Here is a 25,907-nt window from a genome sequence, read left to right as displayed (position 1 = left end):
TGCACTGGTACCCACATGTCAGTTTGGGTAGTGGTACTCTAAGAAACCAGTGCGTGCCTCATGTTCTATATGCCAGAGACATTTTTGAAAGGAGTATGCATATGTATGAAATGGGCCATGCCTTCCCAGAAAACCTCTCAGTACATAATGAAATCCAAGTCATAGACAACAAAATAAAATTCATGAATAAGATTTATCTTTTAATAATGCACAAGACTACTCAAAGTCTTTAATATGGATGTTTGTCTAATGCAGGAATAATGTTTAATAATGTTTTTTACTTCATAAATGGTTGTCATAACTGAGGAGGACTGTGGGAGTCAGACTTTTATGTGGAAATGCTGCAAAGAAACCACTAATGACAGAGACGAAGAGGAAAACAGGACCTGCTTAACCCAAGGAATACACATAATGGATGCAAGACCAGTGTTGATCACATAGGTCACAGTGTACTACGAAGCCAGATTAATGGCTTTTTTGAGCTTAAAGTGAGACTCTTTTTGCGTGGCTAAACCGCTGTGGTAACAAATAATGCGGTTGGGAGTAAGTTATATTTGGAGTTTTGGTTTCAAAGCAAAGCAATCTGTGAATCAGTCAAAAAGTGTCCAGTTTTGACTGATTCTTTTACTTAAAGCATGTTTTAATCACAAAATAGAATATAATTACTAAAGGCAATGAATGAAGCACAAACTATGTGTCGCATATCATATTAATTGGGGTGGCTGTAGCTCAGGTGGCAGAGCAGGTCAGCCACTAACCAGAAGGTCGGTGGTTCGATCCCAGGTTGCTCCAGGCTGTATGCCAAATATCCTTGGGCAAGATACTAACCCCATGTTTGCCTACTGGTGGTGGTCAGAGGACCCGGTGGCGCCAGTGTCCGGCAGCCTCGCCTCTGTCACTGGTGATGGCAAGCTACATTGTGGCAAGCTGTCACGAATGGGTGAATGACTGAATGTAGTGTGAAGCGCTTTGGGGTCCTTAGGGACTAAAGTAAAGCGCTATACAAATGCAGGCCATTTACCATTTTAATGTAAGAATGCAGAACATATATAAGCTTACTACTTGACTATAATCTCCTGCTAAGTCTATTTTACACTGCAGGAATTGCAGCCATGAAGAACACCTATCCAATCAATAAAATTAATTTGAATTTGATCTGCCGACAAACTAAAGCCTGTCACCCCGAGGCTGTTTGTGTCCTCCCAGCCTCTATATTGTTTTGGCATTTATTAAATTTTTTGCCTCAACCAACCTTAAAACTGTTGGGTCTAAACTCAGACCCCGCTGTATCCAGGACTTATTCCCATGAAAGAAAAACAAGGCAACAGCGTTCGATCGATTACTTGCGCAAGGGAGGCCTCGTTGGTATCTTAGCTCATCACGAATGACCCCAACGATGGCCTCCTCCTGCTGCCTTTTATTGAGAGACAGTTCACACAAGAAGTAACGCCCACATAGTTCTAAGACAAGGCTTTGTATGTATATGTGTGAACTTCTATATGTAAGTAGGAATGTATGTGTGTGTGTGTGTGTGTGTGTGTGTGTGTGTGTGTGTGTGTGTGTGTGTGTGTGTGTGTGTGTGTGTGTGTGTGAGTGAGAGAGGCCTCCTGCTGACCAAAGGGTCGTAAACGTAGGAAGCTTACATCAAAAGAAGCAGATCTTCCAGATAGGATGTATCTGCAATAAAACATTACAGCCCCCCCCCAACCAGAACCTCGAGAATCTGGGGGGAAGGACAGTGGAATCCCTTTCATCAGAGTTGGCAAGCATAAAAATGACAGACATTTAACAATTCACTCTAACAAAAACATTTCGCGATAATTCAAGATTTTTTTTTTACGTTTCATGTACACAGTAAATGTGTATTCATTTCATCAGCCAATTTAACAGTTATATAAGATACTGATAGATATCAGCAGCACAGCAGCTCAGAGTTAACTTCTGACTATGATGTAGTCCTAATGGACCACAAAGAATTCACTACTTCTTTTTTATGACTCAAACTTTATTAGATTTTAATATTAAAACAAACAAACAAAAAACCAAAACAAACAAACAAACAAAAAAGACCCAGAAAATAACAGAATGGACATTCCCAGTCACAACAACAAAACAATTTGAGAATCAATGCATATTTCCATCCAAAAAAAAAAGATCCAAATTAACGTAAATACAAAATGATGCCAATATTTCACATAGACCCAATTACAGCTATCATATTTAGTCCGACCTTAACTACTTTAGCTGGATACGTCACTGACCTGTATATGAAAGGTAGTTAGCCCATTTATCATTATAGTCGTCCAGTCTATTTAGCAGTCTATATGATAATCTTTCGTAAGCTGCCACTTGTCCCAAAGAAGTATACCACTGAGAGAAGGTAGGAGTCGATGAGGCCTTCCACTCTTTCACCAACAGCTTCCTCCCCAGCATAATAGCCGTTTGTACCCAATGAGCAAGAGGAGTGGGTAAGTGACTCAAAGCTGAAGGGTCTCCTAATACATAAAGACTGTTCATAAATGGGACCCCTTGACCTACAACCTTCTCTACTACGGTGTGAATATGAATCCAATAATCTTGGACTTTGGAGCACCCCCAAAGCAAATGTAAAAGTGTGCCAATTCCCTGCTGGCACTTCCAGCATGCATCGTCAGTCGCTAGACCCACCCTATGCAACCGTGAGGGTGTCCAGTAAACTCTATTTAAAATCTTAAATTTAACCAATCTTGAACGCAATTCACGTGACATTTTTTTCAGATTCCTAAGAATGCCATTCCATTCCTCCACTGTAAAGCTGAGATTTAAGTCCATTTCCCACGTTCTTTTGAGGGACAGTGTGTTAGGATCAGAAGCTAATAAAAGCATTTTGTAATAAGCTGATGCCTCTTGTCCACGCCCAAAGGTTTTTTTTGATTTCCTCCAGAAAGTCGCAGCTTAAAGGGAACTTTGCGGATGAGCCAAATGTATTGACCATCAAATGTCTTAGTTGCAGGTATTTCCAAAATCCCTGCCTAGGTAAATCAAATTCTTCTGCAAGTTTTCCAAATGATTTAAATATACTGTTTTCGTAAAGATCCCCCAGCACTGTTATACCTCTCTGAAACCAGAGCTTCCAAAAGAAGGGTAATTTAGCAATAGAAAGTTTGGGATTTTACCAAATACCAGCAGATTGGTTGAGATATGGGTCAAATTTGAATAATTTGGACATTCTTTTCCATACTTCTTTCAAATGAGAAAATACCGGATGTGATTGGATGTGAGGGGACAGATTAGTTGATAAGCTATATAATGGTGTAAATGGCGAGCAAGCAGTACTGTCAATGGAAAACCAAGGAGGCGCTTTCTCAGGGGGTAAAAACCAATGTGCCAAATGCCGAAGAGAAAAAGCATAATGATATAAAAGTAGATTAGGCATCCCTAACCCACCTCTGTCCACTGGTATCTGCAATTTTCTCAGATTCAATCTAGGCTTTTTATTACTCCATATAAATGCTTTACAAAGCTGGTCAAATTGTTTGATGTATTTCAAAGGAACATGAATTGGTAGAGCCTGCAACAAATAATTGAACTTAGGTGTACATACCATTTTGATTACGTTTACCTTTCCCCACATTGAGAGATACATCAAGAATTCACTACTTCTGACACCACAGATGTAACTGGAAACAACTCTATAGTCAATTTGTCCAAATCATAAAAACTGTAGGGTGAGCACATACAGCGCGAATACACTGAAACGGCTGACGCTTGACGTGGTAAACTGGCTAAATGCTCACTTAGGTTTGAAATAACCTTTTCCACATACACTCATGAGCATATAACACAATAACAAAAAACAAACAGACCTTTGTCCATGCTGATCTGGGCCAAGCTGAAGAGTTGTGGGGAACGGGCCTCTAGAATTTGCTGGTGTAGGTTAATGTAGCGAAGGGTCCACCAGGGCAGCAGCTGCACGTACATGTGAACAAAGTGAGTCAAGTTTTTATTAAACGAAAGCCACGACCCAACTTCTCTGACAACAGGGTTGTAGCTTATTACCATTTCATCTGATTTAATTAATACAGAGATGAGATCATTTGTGCTTAAGCTTCTTACACTCTTCAGTTTCTTGCTTGTTAGTCTGAAGACCACAAATACCACAAATACCATCTAAAATAATGCAATTAAAATATCGATAGGCAAGACTGAGGCCATGATACAAACAGTATTGTGTCACAGTTCCAGCCTGTGTGCCTGGTAATCTACTGAAAAGCTGGAATGTTTAAAGATCAACATATCTGGAAACTACATCACAATAATGTTTTGATTTTTTTTTTTATTTCTACATTATCAATTTGTTGTGTTTTTGGTTAGTGAGGATAAGTGTTTTTACATAGCAATATGTGTTTAAAGAGAAGACATTTTTTCCCCATTTTACTCTGTTCTTAATGTTATAACAAGCTCTCCCCTCAGAGTATAGGTGAATAAATAAACACATAATGCTGATCTTGAGGCCCCTTCAGGACAAATACAACACCAGCATTTAGAGTGCTGCATCCTGGAGCTAAGTGCTGAGCATGCACTAAAAACAGCTCACTCCTTAGCTTTTTGCATCTGAACAGAACAGAAAGTGGCAGAGAGAGAGGAGGAGTGTTTTATTTCCCCTTACACCAAAACCTCCTTACAACTTGCGACCTCCCATTCTTGTCACACACTGGTAGAGTGCAAGTGAACCATGTTAAAATCTTACTCATGTGTCAGCGAGGATGCACAGTCACATGGAGATTTAATTGCCCGTCTCAATGAATCAGTATCTTCACTCACATTTTTTTCCTTCAAACCTTATGCTAAAGAGAAATTAAGTCCACTCAGTGTGAATAATGATGGGCCTTGATGGATAGCAAGGAACATGATCTGTACCACTAGGATCTAAATCAATGACGTAAAACAAATATTTTCAAACTATTACAAACACACATCCTATTGATGTAGTGACCTTAAAATTTATGAAGTAGATGTGAGTTGGTCTCCAGTTTTCATCTCTGGTGTAGATTGTGTCATCAAGTGTTAGCATATATTTTTGGATGGATGGATTCGTTATGTATGGAAACAACACAATGACTTGTAAAATTGATTTAAAAAGATTCTGCAGGCCGCTAGTAAACATCAATGAAAATTATTATTATAATGCATATATTTATAATGAATACATAAGTTCAGATAATTCTACGATCATGGTAACAGAAAGACTGACTTACCTGAAGGCTATCCATCTTGGGGAAGCATTTGGTGACAATTACCCTGGCCAACAGTAGGAGAAAGGGGTTGGCCACCTGGCTATACACCGATTCCCCATCCAGGAGCAGGCTGGAGTGGATGGCATCAACCAGCATCTGAGGCTCCTAGTCAGGAAATTAGGATTAAGTCCTCACACTGACAAATGGCTGACAAAAATGAAGGTCTGACATTAGGACTGCTTTCTTACTATTGCTGAGGAGTCGCTGCTGCTTCAGCCTAGCTCTGCAAATCAACTTTTGTTGATTAGAAGCCTAAAGGCACATTAAGGCACAAAAAGGACCTGCCTATTACACTGCAAACACTAAGTTAGATGGCATTTCAACATGTTTTGTCAAAGTCGTTCGTCATGCAATACAGCTGTCCACCCACTGAATGACAATCGCTTAGCTAGATCCGAGTCAGCCCGAGTTCAGCTTTTACTGAAGTTTTCCCAGTTTTACAGCATGTTCTCCTCTCAGGTGATCGTGCCAAGCATACATGCAGAGTCATTTCAGTTACTTAAATTCATGATGTCATCCTCTCCATCACACTCTCTCGTCTCACTAACATGAATGAGAGATGGAATCCAGGCTCCCCTTCAGAACAACAGTGCAAGAAAAACTCATTTCACAGCAGGTGCTCAAACTTGTAGGAAAACTGTGTTTATTACCATCACATTAAGATCTGTTCTATGCAAGTGTCCTAGCAGCCCATGACTAAAATGGTTTTTTTTAGATGGGTTTTTTTTTTTTTAACCCCTTCTCCCTAGATAGATAGATAGATAGATAGATAGATAGATAGATAGATGCGCGCAGTATGTGGAAAAATCTTTATTAAATGTAGTCAAATTTCAGGGATCAGAGTTGGAAATCTTAGTTCCATCATATTTTGCATGGTTGGATCTTAACAAGATTCCAAGTAGAGCTTCAACATGCAACAAGAAGAAACAGGAGTCTGAATTTTTTGAACATGCAATTTATTGAAAACGGGCTGTTTTACAGCTGATCAAAAGTTTAAGACCATTTTTCAAATGGTCTTAAACTTTTGTATTTGTGCACCTACAAATAGATATACAGTAAGGCTAACTCAAAAAATAACAGTAGCTTTTGAACACCTAAAGAAGAGATTGTGCTGGCGTAGAGAGGATATCTGGATCCAAGTCTTGCTTCAACCAGGAATCAACCATGCAAACCTTGGTCTTAAGAACACGGTAAGGTCACAATTCATTTGAAAAAGATCATCTACATTGATCGGACTCGGAAGTGCATTTAACTTTCTTTTTTTTTTTTTTTATCAGAATTAATTCCACACGATTATGGCTCTGCCATGTTTGTCCTCCCTTTCACCCATGCTGCCACGCATGTATGGGTGACCTGCTTCATACCGCAGCCTCCTTCATGTGACAGCAGAGATAAATCACTGACACCAAAGAAATTACTTTGATAAAAGGATTGGTCCTCTCTTCTGGTGTTATGGCAGGGTGAAATGCTCTATTGTGCTCACAGTACTGCAGTGCCAGGGGGAAGCAATCTCCTAAACCCAAGTAATTAGGACTCCAGAGATGCTTCAGTACTGAGCTCTTCTAGTCCACAGAGCTCCGTCTGGCTCTGCTCGATTCAGGTCACTTTATACACCAACTTAAAATGAAGCTTTGATCCCTTTGACAAGACTATGATTCCTTGATATATTTTATAATATACAAACTTTACCAATCAGTAGGAATTGGGATGTTATTTAGATTGTAATTTAAAGTACCATATTCCTTCAAGTAATAACTTAGTCAATTAAAAGTCTGCTCTCATAATTACACTATATTGCTAAAAGTATTCACTTCAATATGAACTCGAGTGACATCGCATTCTTATTCGATAGAGTATAATATGATCTCAGCCCATTCTTTGCAGCTATAACAGCTATAGCGTTTCTGGCAAGTGTGGGAGTGCGTTTATGGGAATTTTTGATCATTCTTCCAGAAGCACATGTAAGGTCAGGAAATGATGTTGAACGAGAAGGCCTGGATCGCAGCTTCTGCTCCAATTCATCCCAAATCTAAATCCTGACTCTATCAGGTCTTTTTGGACCTAGCTTTGTGCACTGGTAATGTTGGAGCACAAAGGTGCCATCCACCAAACTGTTCCCACAAATTTACAAACATGAAATTGTCCGAAATGTCTTGGTATGTTGAAGCATTAAGTTCCAGTTCCTTTCACTGGAACCGAAGGGCTGAGCTCAGCTCCTGAAAATCAAGCCTACACAATAATCTTTACACTTGGACAGTGAAGTCACACAAGTACTTTCCTCCTGGCAACTGGCAAACTCAGACTCGTCCATCAGATTGCCAGACAAAGAAGAGTCCAGTGGTGGCATGCATTACACCACTCCACCTGCCTAGGTGATGTAAGGCTTGGACGCAGCTGCTCGGCCATGGAAGCTCTTTACACTGCTAATCTGAAGGCCACATGAAGGCCTGTAGTGACTGACATCTGCACACTATACACCTTAGTGTTTGCTGACCCTGCTCTGTGATTTTACATGGCCTACCACTTTGTGGCCAAGTTGTTTTCGTTTCCAAATGCTTAGCAGTATTATAGCTCTTCCACTGCTCAGAGCTGACCGGACGTGTTAAACAGATAGTTTAGCATCCTATCACATTACCGGTGGAATTCACTCAGCTCCTGAAAGTGCCATTCTTTCACAAATGTTTGCTGAAGCAGTCTGCAGGCCTAGGTACTTGATTTTTTACACCTGTAGAAGCAACTGGAACACCTGAATTCAATAGCTTGTGTGTGTGTGTGTGTGTGTGTGTGTGTGTGTGTGTGTGTGTGTGTGTGTGTGTGTGTGTGTGTGTGTGTGTGTGTGTGTGTGTGTGTGTGTGTTCTAATACAAAAGCACAAATCTTAAGTTGATTTGGTTCTTTAGGATTTCTGTTAAACAGCAGAGTGATGCTGCATGGCAGACAAACTTGAAATTTACACGTCTTTACTTTGTCTCCAAAAGCATTTTTTTTTTTCATTTAAGAGATTTTGCTGTGTAAATTCTGCTTTGAAAGTCAATAATGCAATAACCTTTATACAATCAGCAAGGTCAATCAACCTCAAACAACCTGCATCCCCAAACATGAAGAAAATCACACATATCTGTTTCAGTTTAGCTGACACGCAGCTCCTTTGCTTTTCCCAAAAGACTATTCAAGTTTCCTCTATTACAGTTTCCCCGTTTAACTTCTAAGCTAACTGACTTAATTCCAATATATGTTGACATTTACTGATAAGCCCGTGAAAAAAAAATATCAACAAAACCTTGACAAAGGTCGGTTCAAATTTTCGCCAGCCTATAAATCACTGCAGAACGGACAGGATGATGAAGGAGAAGGAAGAAATCATACCTGAGATGACAACAGGGCTGGGGTCAGCAGATCACAGATATCGAAGGAGACCGGAGGACCGGTCCAGTTACTCTGGGCAAACATGTGGAGACATGAGACAGCCAAGGCCAAAACTGCCAACTCCCTGCAGCCAGAGGGACAAGACACACAGCAGATTTACTGCACGGAAATATTGCAGAGAGATTTTTCAACAATACTTTTCAGAAGTGAGAAAAACAAGTGAACTTTTTTTGAGAGATGCTCACTCAGGTCTTTAGGAAAAAACAGACTACAGCCAGTAACTCTGGCAATGGAAGGGACTTAAAAACAGACAACCATCGACATGTTTTGCTGCCTTTCAATTAGGATGAGAAAATGATGGAGGGTGATGGAAGAGACAAAAAAGGACCGAATTATGAGGGGTGAAGGAGGACGAGAAGGAACGAGAGCTGGATTCAACATTTACTCACGTACAGTTCTGCCCTGAGAATGAGAAGTGAGAGATATTAACCTGAACTTAATAAAGAATTAATATTTCATGCCAAAAGGAATACTGGGGGTGAATGGAGAGGAAGAAACAATGATTTACACTGTCCATCTCTGGGTCACCATGGACATCTTAGTGTCCTCAATTCAGAAAACTCACTTTTTTAGTTGTTTACAAAAGTAACAACAGAGATACTCGTTGACTCTTCAAGCTCTAAGCTGCCATGTTGGTGCTCAGGCTTGATTGACACATTAATACTGCTAGGTAATAGAAACAGACTTTCCCTGGTACCCATTGCTTACAAGGAAAGGGCAGGCTTTTTAATATTAGCATTAAAAATAGAAGAACCACAACTTAATTACTTTGTCAAAATAGGAAAGTGTTAAAATGTGGTATAAGGTAGCTGTGCCTAGTGCGACTGTGCCCTGAAAGTCTAGATCTTGACATGAGTATACTCGGATGTAGGAAGATTAGGTAACAGCCACAAAATGCTCATCTGTAAAAACAGGTGATAGTGTTTGTCTTTTTGTACTTTGCTGAATTTACAGCAAATGTAAAAAATAACTGAAGTTAACATGCATTATCTTAATTTATTTTTAGTGCAGCTCAAACAAAAGCACCCAGACCAGATATATGCTAAACACATATTACCAGCACAGTATATTTGCTGTTAAGTGATTCATGTAGAAATGAATGACTGAAGGGAGCTTGGCTCACTACTGTTGTGCAACTCCCCTTAAACTCTCCAGCTAATTTAGCATGAACCATATCAGCCAGATTAAATGGGAAAGGTCTTTAAAAGCCCCACAGTAGTAATTTACAGTAGTTTTTGCAAATACTGATATTTATAAATGCAAATAATTGAATTATTTAATTATTATTTTGGTTGGCATAGCCATAGAGTTTAGAAAAGTCTATGAGATTCACATAAGCCATACTATTCCCAGTGAAATAAAATCCAGCCATGTGGTGTGTGGATTTCACATGGAATCCAAGAAGTCACTTGGGTGAGTGACGAAATGTTTATCAACGTCCAGATCAACACAATCTGCGATTTCCTTACCTGGATAATTGAGCATGCATCAATAAAGTTTGCAAAATGCCAGTAATACACAATGGCAATTTTCCGATTCAAATCGACTTTAGTTTGAATAATGCAATACTAAATGTTGAATCGATTTTAAATATAAATGTATTTTGCCAGAAACGCCAGAATCTCAGCTTAAAGGTCATGAAACATTTCAAAAACTGCCAAAGAGTTAAAACACCAAACAACTGAAAAAGCAGGTAAATGGATTCCGATCAAAGATGTAAACACAAACATGGACACGCCGTCAGTGCTGAAAGCCGACAACTCAAAGATTCTGAAGCTGCAGGTTTTGTCACTCGGACCAAAATTTGCTGAACCAGCAGCAAAAGAAGATCAAAACTACGCTTCACATTTGAAAAACATTGTCATGAATTCTCTCTTACTTTTGCTGTTTTGCATCCATCACGGTTAAAATCACACTTCCTGCACAGTGCTCTCTCGCTCAGTGTACTTCAAGACCAGTTTGCCATCAAAAATCTGTTTTCTGTATTATTCGTTCAGTTATTATTATAATATTTCTGACTGAGTCAAAATTGAATTCCACTTGGAGATCGAATTGAATCAGGACCTTGTGAATCAGAATTGAATCGGTTATAGACATCAAGTGACCCAACCCTAATAGTACCTGCTGGTCTGGTTATCATTGGTGCCATCGGTCAGGTACAGTAGTACACGTCTCTCCAAGTAGGACTCGATGTTCTCCCCTTCGTGGTAGTTGCCATGTCCGTTGAGCAGATCTGTCACTTCCGTGCTCAGCAGAACTGCTTCAAAGTCCCCTTCCATAAGGGACTCCAGCAGAGGGCCTGCCTCTGGAAGACAATATGTTTGGAGAAGTGAAGTTTACTGTTTGGTTTCTGTAACTAAAAAAATAATGCTGTGTACTGCAGTTAAGGAAATTTGGATCAAGTACATGAATGACGATCCCAATATTGCCAGGAAATATCATACATTGCTTTAATACGGCATGTTGTGAATAAGAACAGACTTTTGTTTATTGCCAAAAGAAAAGAACATGTTTAGTGTCACTGCTTCTTAGTCTAGAAAAGACTCATTTGCACTCATACGGAAAACCCTCATACCCCAAGGACCAAAGAACATTATACCAACACAGTATTGACCATCTCATAACAATTACATTGTTTCAATGTTTTAAAAAAAAAAAAAAAGCCTAGTGACTGGTGCAATCATAGACAGGCAAAAAAGGAGTGTGTGTGTGTGTGTGTGTGTGTGTGTGTGTGTGTGCTAGAACAAGTCTTTAGCAGTAATTGCAGTTTTAGAGCTTCAGATGTCTGTAAAACATCTGAACTGCCATCTTTGGGTCTTTCCATCAGTGTTCTGTGGCGCTGAGTCCGTGTTTTGACGGAGTCCGTTGCAAACTTCTGCTGAAGAAGCTCCATTGTGGTTCTAGCAATTTGCTATGTGGCGTTGAACTCTAAACCATCACGCCAGCCTTTGGTAACTGGTTAGACCTGATAGATCAATGCCTTGGACACTCACTGCTCAAAAGGATATTCCAACGGATAAGAGGTTGTTTTTTTTTAGGCCAGTACTGATATTAATACTTGCAGTTGTCAAGCTGTCAAATGATGTCAAACACTGTTTGACGTCTTTTGCAGCAAACAAAGAAACAGGTAATACTTTTTATGCAATGGCAATTTTATTTATGAATTGCATTTCATGACACACAAATTCACTGTACTTAACATAAATGACAGAAACAAAACTCTATGTAGATCTGCTATACCCAAATGCAAAAAACAAAAAAACAACTGCTACAAAGAAAGTGTAGTTTAAGTTTGTGTGTAAAGCTGAATCGATTGGTCTGATTTTTTGTTTTTAAATCCTGTCTGGTCTGGCAGCTTTTGCAATCAGAATTGTGATCTGACTGCACTGTGGCACCAAACACATTTTGCTCTCTATAATGAGTCTTTTCTTTAAACCCCTTAAAAGAACAAGGAAGCTTTGCTTTGCAAAATCTAGCTGTATAACAATGTAAACAGGGACAAAGTTTGATGTTGAAATAATGACCAAGCCCAAGTTGACATCAGTGGTGTTAATGCACTTATTTCCACTGTAGCCTTATTCTGCTATAAACAATCCCCTACCTATACTGCATACACTGTGTATTTACCTTGCTAATGCTCCAAAACCACCGTACACTTGTGAGATAAAGAGGACATGCTGAAAAGGCTGATACCGAGATGATGAAAAATGTCAATTTATTGAAAGACAGAGGGCAGCTGCTGGGCCACCGCTTGCCAACAAGAAATAATTGTGTTGCCCGAGCACTCCGTTCAACATCTCCCCGTCTTTCATTAGCTTTTTATTTGAGCAGGGAGACTGGCTTGGCTCATTAGCATTGATTACTTTGTGTTACCCTGGTGGAGGGAATAGAGGGGAGGAAGTAGATTGTGCTCTGAGCTGCATAACAAAGCCTGGCCAAGTTGAGAAACAGACAAGATTGTCTCCATCACAAACCAGGTGTGGACAACAAATAACCTAAACACTAATAACAGATGTGTCATGTCAGAGAACCTGTGCCAGCTTCACTGCTCTCTACAACCATTTTTCTTTCTTTTCTTTTTTTAAATTAAAAATAAATAAATAAAATCTCTCTATATCCAAAAGAGGTTTGCTTAGTTGATTTCCAGACAGCTCACCATGCCTTGAATGCTAAAATGTATATTAGTTTTTTCCACTGCGCAGGGACATTGCACAACTTCCCGTTCAGTGGTACATCCGGGCATTGGCAATTACTACAAAATTTGCTCTGATACTTTTTACTATGTATTTTAAAAGATTAAAACTCTACATTGTGTATCAAAGTTTGTTGCGTAGGGGGCTGTATAGCTGCAGACCAGTCAGGGTGCCAATGCTGACCCATGTCCACTGCTAAAGCGCCAAATGTTTCCTGAGGTGGTACTCATTGTGAAAAGTTTGAGAACCACTGCTCTATACTTTGATTAGACCGAGTAATCAGAGTTGATAGTCAGCTGCTGCACCCTCTCACGGCACCAACATACCTTCACTTTCAATTGTTTAGGGACAGGTTACAATCTGCTCTAGTCAGAGAATGACAATGATAGACTGCAGCTGCTTACTGAGAATTGCTGCTGTTTCTGTATAAATGATATATCTGTTCATCAGACATGTTCACTGCTTTTCCCAGCTGTGATGTTACTGTGAACCTGAATGAATCCGTTAGAAACAATAAGACGACGCATCCTCATTATCAATGACATGCATCCTCGAATCCAAACACCATAATTTTGTCAAAGATAGGCTCACATTCCTACACGAAAATAGTTTTCTATCCCACATGCCCACATCCACAGGTCAGTCACATGATCGCTCAACTGTCCCCTTGGCTTTAATAAATGCTTGCAGTGTGACTGGTGCTATAAAAGAGGTGTGGAGATTTTCATCTGACTGCCGATCTAATGAAACCCAGGGGCTGCCATAGTAGCGCAGTGAGGTGGGAGGGAGAAGACGAGAGGAGGAAGGCTCTGGCTTTATGAGGGGAAAATGAAAGCCTGAGGTATGGCCACATGTTTAATGACATTTCAACTACTCTTCAGGTCTACTGATGAAATGGCAGCAATTATGGAAAACAAGGCAGGGGCCCTCAAATTAGTCCATAATTCATAAACGTTCAGGCATTGTGCTGCAGTTAATAAGGAAATGGTGAATAGAATTTGCAAAAGCGTACAGGGCTGAGAAGCAATATAGATTCAAGATGAAAGATCAGGAATAGCTCACATGGGAACACCAATTTCTCTACTGTGTGGAGTTAGTGAAAAACTAAAAAATGCACACGGTCATAGGCTGCTTGTCTTTCTTGAAGCAGAGCTGTCCATACAGCTTCGATAATCTGCATAAAAGCTCAATCAGCTGCATTAGCCTGGCTTTAATTCTGAGTGTTATGTTCTACGATCATCTACACCCTACACCACCTCTGATACGACACACTTTTGGGAAATAATGCAGAAGAAGATGTCAGTTCACCATAAATCTTGCCACAACACTTCCATGGTAATAGGTCGAGGGGATATAAGAACAATGGTTTATGAAATATTACCTGCCAAGAAAGTCAAACAATCTCATTTGGCTCGACACAAGCGGTGTCAAATTAACTTACTCCTATAAATTCTCACATAAAAAACAATCTAATGCTTCAGATGAAACCAAGATTGACTTCTACCAGAGTGGTGAAAAGTATGGAGTAGGTACACAAGTTTGGAAAAGGAAAGGGAGAGCTTACCATTTGTCATCAGGCAAAGTTATTGCATGGACATGTATGTCTGCCAATGGAGCCAGGCCAGTAGTGTTTCTTGCTGATACGACTGTTGATAGCCAGATGAATTCTGAAGTACAAAGGGCTATGCTCTCTAATGAGATTTAGCCAACTGCTGCAAAATTGATTGGATGCCACCTCACAGTGCAAATAGATAATGAACCAGAACATATTGCAAAAGCAACCTTAGAGTTTCTCAGGGCAAAGAAATGGGATATTCTTCACTGGCCAAGTCAGTTAGCTAATCTCAGAAACTAAAGACAGCTGCAGTCTTTAGTTTCTGCCTGCTCGAGTTATCCAAATCTTGCAGTAAATTATTTTTCAAATGATGTTATTTTGTCCAATTAATTTTATGGCCCTGTGAATGGAGGACGATGCATAAAACTGTTATAAATACAATACTTTGGCTTAACCCCTTGAATTAAAGATGAAAGCCTATACATATATGGTTTCATTTCAAATTCACTGTATTAGTATTAAGCATTCTTTTGTTGAACTGTGATTTACATGGTTTTGCAACTGATTAATTGCCAATAGGTCTTGTTTATTCATCCAAACCAATAAATGACACCAAACATGAGCCAACAGAATAGCCAATTTCACATTGGCAAGTTTTTCTTAAGTTAGCAGAGTCGAGTATCCTTTTCATTTTTAGTTGTGCTGCTCAACCCACATGCATTTTCCTTACTATGGGGAAATACGCAGGGTTTCCAGCAGTATATGATTTACTGCCAAGAAGCATTGTTACAACAAAGACATAATTAATCAAACACAAATTTCCTTACTTTTTGTGTTTATAAAGAAATCAGGGGTGGCTCAAGATTTATGCACAGTATTGTAGCTTGCAAACTATTTGGCAAACATCTTAAACTGTTAGATGAACATGTTAGCTAAATGTAGCCGCTATCTTAATTTCTTCTTATAGTTCTCTCTTTCTCTTATATTAAAAATAATAACACTACGGTCGGACAAGCGACTGTTTTACGCGTCGGTTTGTTAGCCACAACGACGTTAAAACCATTGTGTGGCTCCGCCGTCCGCTTGTTTATTTTTTCGCATCAAACTTTCACCATAAAGCTCAACAACCTGTTGAGACTTTTCAAAATAAACTGAATTGATAACAATATACATTATTCTCAAACATCAAATTTCATCAAACAAATTACCTCAAATGAAAACATGAAGTAACTACAAACGGCGCTTACACTAAACATAACTGATAATGTAGCTGTTGAATAAAAGTATGCAGTTTCAATTTAAAGTATCAAAGAGTGGCAGTTAAACTTAGGTAAGAGTACAAAAACCTGTTCGGTAAACAAAATGAATACCTGTACAATAAAACAGTGGATCGGGTAAATAGAAAGACCTCTCGATCTGATACAAAAACTTAAGGAATAACAAGTTTTTAAGAACAAATTTTTAACAAGTCCATCTGTACAAGCACGTACATCAAATGAAGTACATCAAATAAAAAAAAAGAGAGAGAGCAGTGCCTGTGGTTTTTTGCACCAAATTAATTCCATCTTCAAATGTGCATTCATCACATGAAACCATCGACAGACTTTTCTTACCAACAGCCTGAACACATCTCGCAATGACAGTGCAGGAAGGAAACAGTTTTTTTGTATTCATACCTGAATAACATATAAAGATCATGACAAACAAATTTGTGGCACTGATGTACAGTTTTTCAGCTACATTTGCTGATTTTCCATCTATGTTTTTTTGTGTGAAAAAACCCAAAATAAACTGCATATGTAAGCAAGCAAATGCAATGGTGTACAGAGGACTTTTCATTCTTTGTACTGAGGGCACCTTAGATGCAGGAAACTACAAAAACTCTAGAGCCAGCTATTAGGGCTGTTCGATATAACGATATATATCGGATGACGATATAAAAACGTCTATCGTTTCATTTTACGCTATCGTTTGTTTCGTGGTGTCGCAAAATAAACTGTTTACGGCAATATTTTTTTCATCGTTTTGACGGCCACTGCTGTGGCTATATTAATTTCTTAAAGTTCTCTCTTTCTCTTATATTTTATATAACCACACTATGGATGGACAAGCGCCTGTTTTTATGCGTTGTGGTTAGCAACAACGACGGTAACAGCATCGCGTATCCGCTTGTTTATGTTCCACATAAACCTTTCACAATAAAGCTCAAGATCCTGTTGAGACTTTTCAAAATAAACTGAATCACGTGAAAGAGCAGATTATTTACGGATAAGAAGTAAAAAAGAGTCGTCAGGTGCTAAAAAATAAACCCTAGACTAAAACATTAGAACAGGCTTTTCCCCGCAGCACACCGTGTAATAAATACTCACAAAGAAAACGGCGGCCGTTACAACTTATGTCTAAAAATGTATGACTCCAGCTACATGCGCAGCTGGAAACACTTCCCACCAGACGAGCTGCCCGAGATTCGCAGAATTTACAGAAAATGTTACATTTTTGTGATTTACATAGTTATCGGGACGATAGAATTCTTATATCGGGATATGAGATTTTGGTCATATCGCACAGCCCTACCAGCTATGAAGAAAAGGTGTCTAATGACATTAAATGGAGAGAGAAAAACTCTTTCAAGGATAAAACAGAAACCAGAATGACTCTTTCGGGATCTTGCAAAAGATCACAGCACTTAACCATGCCACTCAACCAACAAAGCCCATAAGAAGACAGTGTGGGTGTCAGAGAGATGGACGATGCCTGCACACATCCTGGCACATAGAGCACCTTAGCAGAGCGCATCGAACCATTTACAGCCCGAGAACAACAGTGGTGTCACTCACTGTGACCTGTGTCCAATTTAAAGACATATCTGTTTCATTTTCAACATAGAAAACGTGTCACACCAAAATCAAATAAGGTACAGGTCATTAAGTACTTACCTGGCTACAGTGGGACCCTGTAATAAAGAGCCATCTCTCGTTTCCTTCATTGTTTTAGGCTACTTTAGTCTACAGCCTCAGCCTTCCAGTATAACAGAGCATCTGGGGTAAAGTCTGATTATTGCTATGCAGTCCAAAGCTAATGCTTTCCTAAATATTTCAATCTGGCCATTTTCTTTCAACAGAAAAAAATGACTATCATGTTACCTTTGAACTGACAGTGAAAGGCTCTTTCATTCTTATAAGAAATTGTCTTCCAAGAACTGGATAATAGATTTACAGATAGTTGCTGAATACTGTGCTTTAAGACTGCAATATTCGTCCATACCTTAAGTTTCTTTCATATCTCCACTGACAAATCACTCTAGTTTAATTAAATGCTAATGCACTGTCAATTACTGCGGCAGAAAGACGTGGTCTAGGAACAAACCGTACTGAAGTCACACTAGAGACGGGTTATCTAGCAGGAATCTCGCAGTCTGGCCATTTAAAGCCTGCTGGTAACAAAGAGAGCCCTAGTTAAACAGACAGCACTGTTTAATACAGGATGTCTATCATTGGGGCTTTCTGGCAGTTGTGGATTAGTTTCAGGGTTCTAAACGCAGCTGACAGATGCGGCTCGAGTCGACTAGACGCAGGTGTATGGAAAGAAGACGTCATGCTAGACTCTAATGATAAACCCTACCAGGAAAAAAAAAAACAACCACGCTAGCTTTAGTTCATAGCTTTTCAACATAACCATCTAGTTTCCGTCCAGCTACGTCTCCAGCGAACATTGGGACAACTGGGCGAACTAAAGCTAACGTTAGCTAATGTTTAATTTCTTTTAAATCGACTTCATCATTTACTGAAAATCAATCCCAGTATAAGATTAACGCCGAATAGCATAGTTACATACCAAATTTTAAATCGCTATACAATATTACAAGACGGAATAGCTACCGCTGCCCACAAGCAATGGAAGTTTTTACTGCCAAAAAATAAATGGGATTTGGTGTGACATCCACCAGAGCGCGAATGACACGTACCGTAGCTAAGTTTGCTTAGCAGGCATTACATGAACATGAACTCATTTAGACTGTTGCTCTAGCACTCAACACTTTTAAGACAACACAGGAAGTCCTGTCAATACCGTTAAAGGTTACACTTAGACCAGAGCTGTTACCGTCAAATGCTTCTACATTTTAAATGCGCCTTCGCTTGGCAGGCAAGCACAACCTGACAGCTTTGAGAACCTGAGACAAAACTAACCTCGTTATGACAGTGTCAATAGCTACGTGGTGAATAAAGGAGCAGAATCAAGCGGCTGCCTCACCTGCAATACTGAAAATGTTCTGCTTCCATTCCGCTGTTTCACTGGCAGTTAAAAACCCTCGGAGTGCTGCGATCTCCACGTCCAGCGGCGGCATGACTGAACGGATTTGGTTCTTGCCAAAGTCAAGCTGGAGCTGCTGCCCTCAGTCAGGACGGTCCCAGATAAAAACCAGCTATAAAGCGCTGTACTAACGAGCCGATTCGGAGCGTCTCAATCAGTGATAAAATGTTTATTTCTGCCCATGTGGAGCAAGCAGCATCAGTGAGCAGCCATGACAGATCCGCGTTGCATTGTGGGAAAACTAATCAAGGCGTGCACAGAGCTGCAGAGCATTTCCATTCTGCACATGGCCCGGGGATGTGGAGGAGTCTGGGGGGTTTTTTGTTGTTTTTTTCAGGATACTAGTAGATGCTACGGTATTCTTTGGTCCTTTCGTGCTGTTCGCAAACTGATAAACTTAATCACACTGACAACAATGAAATAACATAAAATAATAAAAAAACAGGATAAGGATAAGGCTTATTGTATGTTTATAAACAGGAAAATTAATTTACATCTATGAATGATTACGGGACCACGTCAACCATCGACTGTCTAAAAATAAGTGTGCTATACTGCACTCCTCAACCAAACATGGTTCACCCCCTTTGAGTAAATTTGTATTTAAGAATATATTTAATCAAATATCATTCCCACAGTAAAGAAGGTTTCACAACTTTCACTGTGGTTGGATACTTACTTTTTATCTATACACGTAAATGATATGCACCTAACAAAAACGCAAAAAATGACATTCGGAAAAGAGGTGAATTTGTAGGCTCAACTAATTCACCTGGCTTGAAATCCCATTACTTGAGTAGATTTAGCCGACATTAAACTTTGATATAGTACATAAATACAGTAAACTTGACTTCATAAGTTAATGTGTCAAGTAGTTAAGTGTCAATTTAGTAATATAAGATTGATATTGTAAACATCATAATTTGGAAATATCAAAAATAAATTATATTTCATCTTTACAAATTAGATGTTATTGTGGTGAAATTAATTATCCCTTATACATCAGGTGTTACAGATGCATGAATACAAAAAAAACGTCAAAAATTATATTTTGTACCTGTCAAACTGTCTTGTCTTGGCATTTACATGTATTCAACTAAAGAAATAAAAATAAATTGTTTAGAATAAATGAATTCTTTATTAAGTTGTCAAATATTTAAAAGAACAGAATTGTACAATAACTCAACTCACAATATCTCACAACAAATCATCTCAATACTTTTTTTTAAATAAAAATAAAAGTATAGTCTATAAAGGATGTCACACTGGTGCCAAAAAATAAGGAGAAAAATGTGTTTTTAATTATAATTTTATTTTTTAATAAAAATGTAAATGTGTGTACTGTCCTACCTGTGCAGATAGATGCATGGATATATGCATTATTCCATACATGTATTGCTATCAACCACTTCTCTGTTTTAATCTGGTTTTAGGTTTGCGTAAAAGCAACTGGTTAGATGACTGACTTGATGTTGCTAAGACAGTTTAACAGAGGTCTCCATGGATCTCTGCTGTTCAGCTGAATGAGCATACACACCCGGAAGTCAAGATCAAAGCAGTGGAAAGAAATACTTTGTTTTCTAAAGATAGAACCTAGAGGCAAGATATACAATGAAAAGAAGTGGGCCCAGAATGGACCCTTGAGTCACTACACAAGTGAGTGGTGCTGTTATAGAAGTGCAGAGAAACTTCTATTCGTCAGGTATGATTTGAACCAAGTCTGAACTGTGCCTTGGATTCCACCTTCATGTTCTAGATGAGACAGAAGGATCTTGTGGTCCACAGTGTCAAAGGCAGCTGACAGACAGAAGCACTAGAACTGCAGGGCTAGTAGAGTAAACGATTTAAAGCAGATCATTAAAATCTCTCAAAAAAAGCAGTCTCTATTCTGTGCTATGATATGATCTAGAACATGTAAGCTTAAAAATTAATTGATTTGGTTTAAAACAACTTTTTCAAGAACCTTAGACAGAAATGCTAATTTAGATATAGGTCTGTAGTTTGAAAGATCAGCAGGGTCCAGGTTCTTCTTTTTAATAAGTGATTGCAAAACAACATGTTTAAAGGCAGCTGGAATACAACCAGATGCAAGAGAATTGTTTATCAGAGCAAGTATAGTTGGTCCTGTTGAGTCAAAAGGCGAACACAGTCTGATAGAGAATATAAAGATCTTATATCCTGAACCATCTCCTTTAGAGGACGGACTCAGAGGCTCAAACTGCTCAAGCTTTGCTGAGAGGAGGTACAGATGGGAGTGCTTCAGCCTGAGATGATGAAGGTCTGAGAGCAGAATTTTTTTCCACTAAAAATTTGTTAAAGTTTTCACAAAGTGCAGGACAGAGCACAGCCTGATCAGCATCACAGCGGGATTAACTATTGAATTAAACACTTTAAAGAGAAAATGAGGCCCATATCTGAGAAGTAAACAGACTTTGCATATTTGACTGATTACTGATACTTTGAAAACAATATAATACGTAGGCTTTCTAATGAGACCCAGAGCTTGTCCTTTTTTATGAGTTTGGAGACAAGCAAAGGATTTTCTTGCATTACAGTATGATACCTTTTCCTGCACAAGAATCTTTTCTCCGCAGCTTCCACAAAAGTCATGTTATTTTCCAAAAACTATCAAAGACCGTAATTATGTACTGTTATGGAAATTTTAACAACAACCTCCAACACACCCAGTGATTGTAATTTGAAGTGGGTTTAATAAACATATTGCAATGTGGAGAGAAAAATCCTGGCCAAACACTAGGATCATCTCTGAAATTTGGCCACTGCCCTCACATCTTATATACCCAGACAGACATTCAAACAAAGAACATTCCACATCACATCACGTATCCCTATACCTTCAGTCCAGCCCATCCTTGACCCCCTCCCACTCTAAGAAAAGTTACGACCACCCATCACCTCCCTTGAGCAGGGCCCCTGGATGTCTTCAACTTACTATAGGCTCTCTGTGAAGGTGCAATAACATTTCAGGCCCACTTGTGATAACATTCTACATGCATGCATATAACTGGTGAAAGGAGTGATCTTGCTATACTAAAGTGAGGAAGTGGTATTAGAATAGAATAGAATAAAATAGAATAGAATAGAATAGAATAGAATAGAATAGAATAGAATGTCTTTATTGTCACTATACAGTTGTACAATGAGATACAGAGCATCTCCAACTCAATGCAAACATCATGTACATCATGTACAAATATACAATCCAGTGTAAAAAAAAGTAAATATGTAAATAAATAGTGTTATGTATAATACAGTTCGGGTTATTGCTCACAGAATTTGGTATTACACAGTGTTGGTTTATAGAGGGAAATGGGAAAATGGGGGGGTGGGACTGTGTCATCTGTACGTGTATGAGTTAAGGGTGGTTATGGCCTTTGGGAAGAAACTGTCTTGAGTCTGTGGTTCTTTGTGCTGATGCACCTGTAGCACTTCCCTGAGGGAAGCAGGCTGAACAAGTTAGAACCAGGGTGGGAGCTGTCTTTGATGATGTTTGCTGCTCTGCTGAGGCAGCGGGAGGAATAAATGTCCATCAGGGAGGGGAGAGGGCAGCCAATGAACTTCTGTGCTGCCTTGACTACACTCTGAAGCCTCACTCTCTCCGCCTTAGTGCAGCTGCTGTACCATATTGTGATGCAGTATGTTAGCAGGCTCTCAATGGGTGAGCGGTAGAAGGTCAGCAGCAGGTTGTTGGCCTGGCACTACCTTCCAAACGTCCAGCTCCAAGTACACTTCAGTTTGCCTCAGCATCTCAACTCAACTCTCTCCTGCTTACTCTCCCGCTCCTTCACTGACACACACACACACACTTTTGAAATGTGCTCTAGCACAACCAAAGTCTAGTTTAAGCATAAGGGTTTAAGCATATTTAGTTATCCTACAGACAGCCAAGTGTGAGTATGCCCAGAGTAGAGAGTCCAGCACATGAAGTGCAAACCAAAAAGCCTGTTAAAGTGGAAATGGGTATCCCCTTAATGCCTGGTGTATCATATTTGATATTCACAGTTTTCTGCGTGAGCTGTGTGTTTTTCTCCCCTGAAAAACCAAAATAAATTTCACAATAAATTTTAAGCAATTTCTAAAAGTGGCAGATGTAGCAAATATGATACAAATTAAAATTTGTATATGGAAATTAAAATGTTATGTCCTTGGTGGCAGAGCCCCTGGTGTGGATGAGGTCCGCCCCGAGTTCCTGAAGGCTCTGGACGTTGTAGGGCTGTCCTGGTTGACACGCCTGTACAATGTTGCGTGGAGATCAGGGGCAGTACCCCTGGACTGTCAGACCGGGGTGGTGGTCCCATCTTTAAGAAGGGGGACCGGAGGGTGTGTTCCAACTACAGGGGATCACACTCCTCAGCCTCCCTGGGAAAGTCTATGGCAGGGTGCTGGAAAGGAGAGTTTGTCCGCTAGTCGAACCTCAGATACAGGAGGAACAATGCGGTTTTCATCCTGGTCGCGGAACACTGGACCAGCTCTTTATCCTCTCAAGGATACTTGAGGGTGCATGGGAGTTTGCCCAACCAGTCTACATGTGTTTTGTGGACTTGGAGAAGGCATTCGACCGTGTCCCTCAGGGTGTCCTGTGGGAGGTGCTGCGGGAGTATGGGGTGTCTGGCCCATTGCTACGGGCCATTCGATCCCTATACAACCATCGAAGAGCTTGGTTCGCATTGCCGGCAAGGAGTCGGACTCGTTCCCGGTGGGTGATGGGCTCCGCCAGGGCTGCCCTTTGTCACTGATTCTGTTCATAATTTTTATGGACAGGATTTATAGGCGCAGCCAAGTGGCGGAGGGCTTTCACTTCGGTGGCCTCAGAATCTCGTCTCTGCTTTTCGCGGATGATGTGGTTCTGTTGGCTTCATCAGGTGATGGCCTCCAGCTCACACTGGAACAGTTCGCAGCCGAGGTAGAGTGTAGTGAAGGAGCGGGAATGAGGATCAGCACCTCCAAATCTGAGGCCATGGTTCTCAGCCGGAAAAGGGTGGAGTGCCCACTCCGGGTCGGAGATAAGTTCCTGCCCCAAGTGGAGAAGTTCAATTATCTCAGGGTCATGTTCACGAGTGATGGGAGAAGGGAGCCGGAGATCGACAGACGGATTGGTGCTGCGGCCGCAGTGATGCGGACGCTGCACCGGTCCGTCGTGGTGAAGAGAGAGCTGAGTGTAAAAGTGAAGCTCTCAATTTACCTGTCGATCTATGTCCCTACCCTCACCTATGGCCACGAGCTGTGGGTAGTGACCGAAAGAACAAGATCTTGGATACAAGCGGCGGAAATGAGCTTCCTCCGAAGGGTGGCTGGCCTCTCCCTTAGAGATAGGGTGAGAAGTTCAGCCATTTGGGAGGGGCTCAGTGTAGAGCCGCTGCTTCTCCACATCGAAAGGAGTCAGCTGAGGTGGTTCGGGCATCTGACAAGGACGCCTCCTGGGCGAGGTGTTCCGGGCATATCCCACCGGGAGGAGGCCCCGGGGCAGACCCAGGACACGCTGGAGAGATTATATCTCTCGGCTGGCCTGGGAACGCCTTGGTGTTCCCCCGGATAAGCTACAGAAGGTGGCTGGGGAGAGGGAGGTCTGGGCTTCTCTGCTTAGGCTGCTGCCCCTGCGACCCGGCCCCGGATAAAGCGGAAGAAGATGGATGGATGGAAAATGTTATTAATTTTTTAAACAAATTCATCAGATGGTTCGATAAACTCTCCATTTTTAGAAAATAAGAATTTCTGGCAATTATTTAATGATTCAGGCTTTAAAGTGCTATAAAACCTAGAATTACTAAGACTATACTGATGCAGACATTTTGTTATAAATGATAACAACAAAGATCAAAAACAATCAAAAAAATAAATGGGAGAATTGAAAGAAATAGGAAAGTTTTCCAAAAAGTAATGGATAAAAATGCATCCACCTGTGGGTGGTTGTAGCTTAGGAGGTGGAGCGGGTCATCTACTAATTGGAAGGTTGGTTGTTCGACTACTGGCTGCTCAAGCCTGCATGCTTAAGTATTCTTGGGCAAGATACCGAACCCCAAATTGTTCTCCAATGTGCTCATTGGAGTGTGAATGTTAAATAGAAAGCGTTTAGGTGTAGAAAATAGTGTTTGGATGAATAGAGTAAGTTGTATAAAGCACTGTGAGTGCTTGAGTAAAATAGCAAATAAGAACCAGTCTTTTTACCATCTTCTTGTTTCCATCAGAGAAAGGAGAATGCAGCCTAATTCCACCCCATGAGATATTTGCAGCAGCAAAAGTATGACTACACAAATTTAGATTCTTCACCAAGTGGGAAAGGGTAGAAGATGCATTGAAACTGGCCCTTATTTCCTCCAGCGTCTTGGGTTTTTAACCAGGTTCACTCCTGGGACCACATTTTAGAAACATGTCATAGATCATCATCACTGCAGCACAATTTTGGTCCTTTCACCTGTTTCTTTGCTTTAATTTTATTGTATAATTTTCTTCCCCATACTAGACTGGAGTATCACAGTTTTTGGTCATTTCTACAGAAATATGACATGTAAAATTGGTTGTTGTTTTTTTTTTCAAGTGTTAGCAACCTAATTTTCTTAATCCTAGCAAGTCTTAAAACAATGCTTGAAACACAAACAAACAAACACTCACAAAGACTCACTGTTCAGTTACTCAAACAAGGAGAAGCACATATTTCCTTTATAAGACCAACTAAAGCAGTTCAGTTGCAGAAGTCAGCAATTAAGTGGTGATTACCACAGAAATCTTTAAACTTGCATTTATACATTCACTGAATTCAGTCTATTTTTATAAAATAACACAGGCCAGTGTCAATGTTTTAAGAACTGTGCTGTGACAGATATGGAAATAAGCAGGACACAGAGATATAAATAGTCCTTTGACTGATATTTATTCTTGGCAGCCTAATTATGTCACATCATTGGAGCCAAATGCAGCTTTTTGATGTGGGTGTGTTATGAACAAAGCAGTGTTCAGCTTTGTGTACAACCACCTCAAACAGACAACTGACAGATGAACCTTTTTTGATAGATACTACTTGTAACAGCATACTGATATGATGCAAAATAACGTGTTACTGATGTTATTTTAGGGGTGCAATTTAGAAGTTTTAGGATATACATATAATACCTATGACTGTGCAATTCCA

The 25,907-nt window shown here is 40.0% G+C and overlaps 1 protein-coding gene across 1 annotated transcript in view; it reads right to left on the bottom strand.

Moving 5' to 3' along the window:
• ttc27 (tetratricopeptide repeat domain 27) overlaps window positions 1-18,979 on the bottom strand; it is an 88,862-nt gene extending 69,883 nt beyond the window's left edge. The window contains exons 1-5 of the mRNA XM_063491891.1: window positions 18,701-18,979; window positions 10,823-11,006; window positions 8,642-8,765; window positions 5,238-5,381; window positions 3,846-3,948 (exon numbers count right to left, since the gene is read on the bottom strand). Coding sequence (XP_063347961.1) covers window positions 3,846-3,948; window positions 5,238-5,381; window positions 8,642-8,765; window positions 10,823-11,006; window positions 18,701-18,794 — 649 coding nt within the window. The 5' untranslated portion in view covers window positions 18,795-18,979. The remainder of the gene's footprint in view (window positions 1-3,845; window positions 3,949-5,237; window positions 5,382-8,641; window positions 8,766-10,822; window positions 11,007-18,700) is intronic.
• Window positions 18,980-25,907: the final 6,928 nt, after the last annotated feature.

The sequence above is a fragment of the Pelmatolapia mariae genome, linkage group LG13, assembly GCF_036321145.2.
Source record: "Pelmatolapia mariae isolate MD_Pm_ZW linkage group LG13, Pm_UMD_F_2, whole genome shotgun sequence".
In the NCBI taxonomy this organism is placed as follows: domain Eukaryota; kingdom Metazoa; phylum Chordata; class Actinopteri; order Cichliformes; family Cichlidae; genus Pelmatolapia; species Pelmatolapia mariae.
Note: the sequence above shows the minus strand (reverse complement) of the source record. Positions and strands in the feature narration are given on the sequence as shown.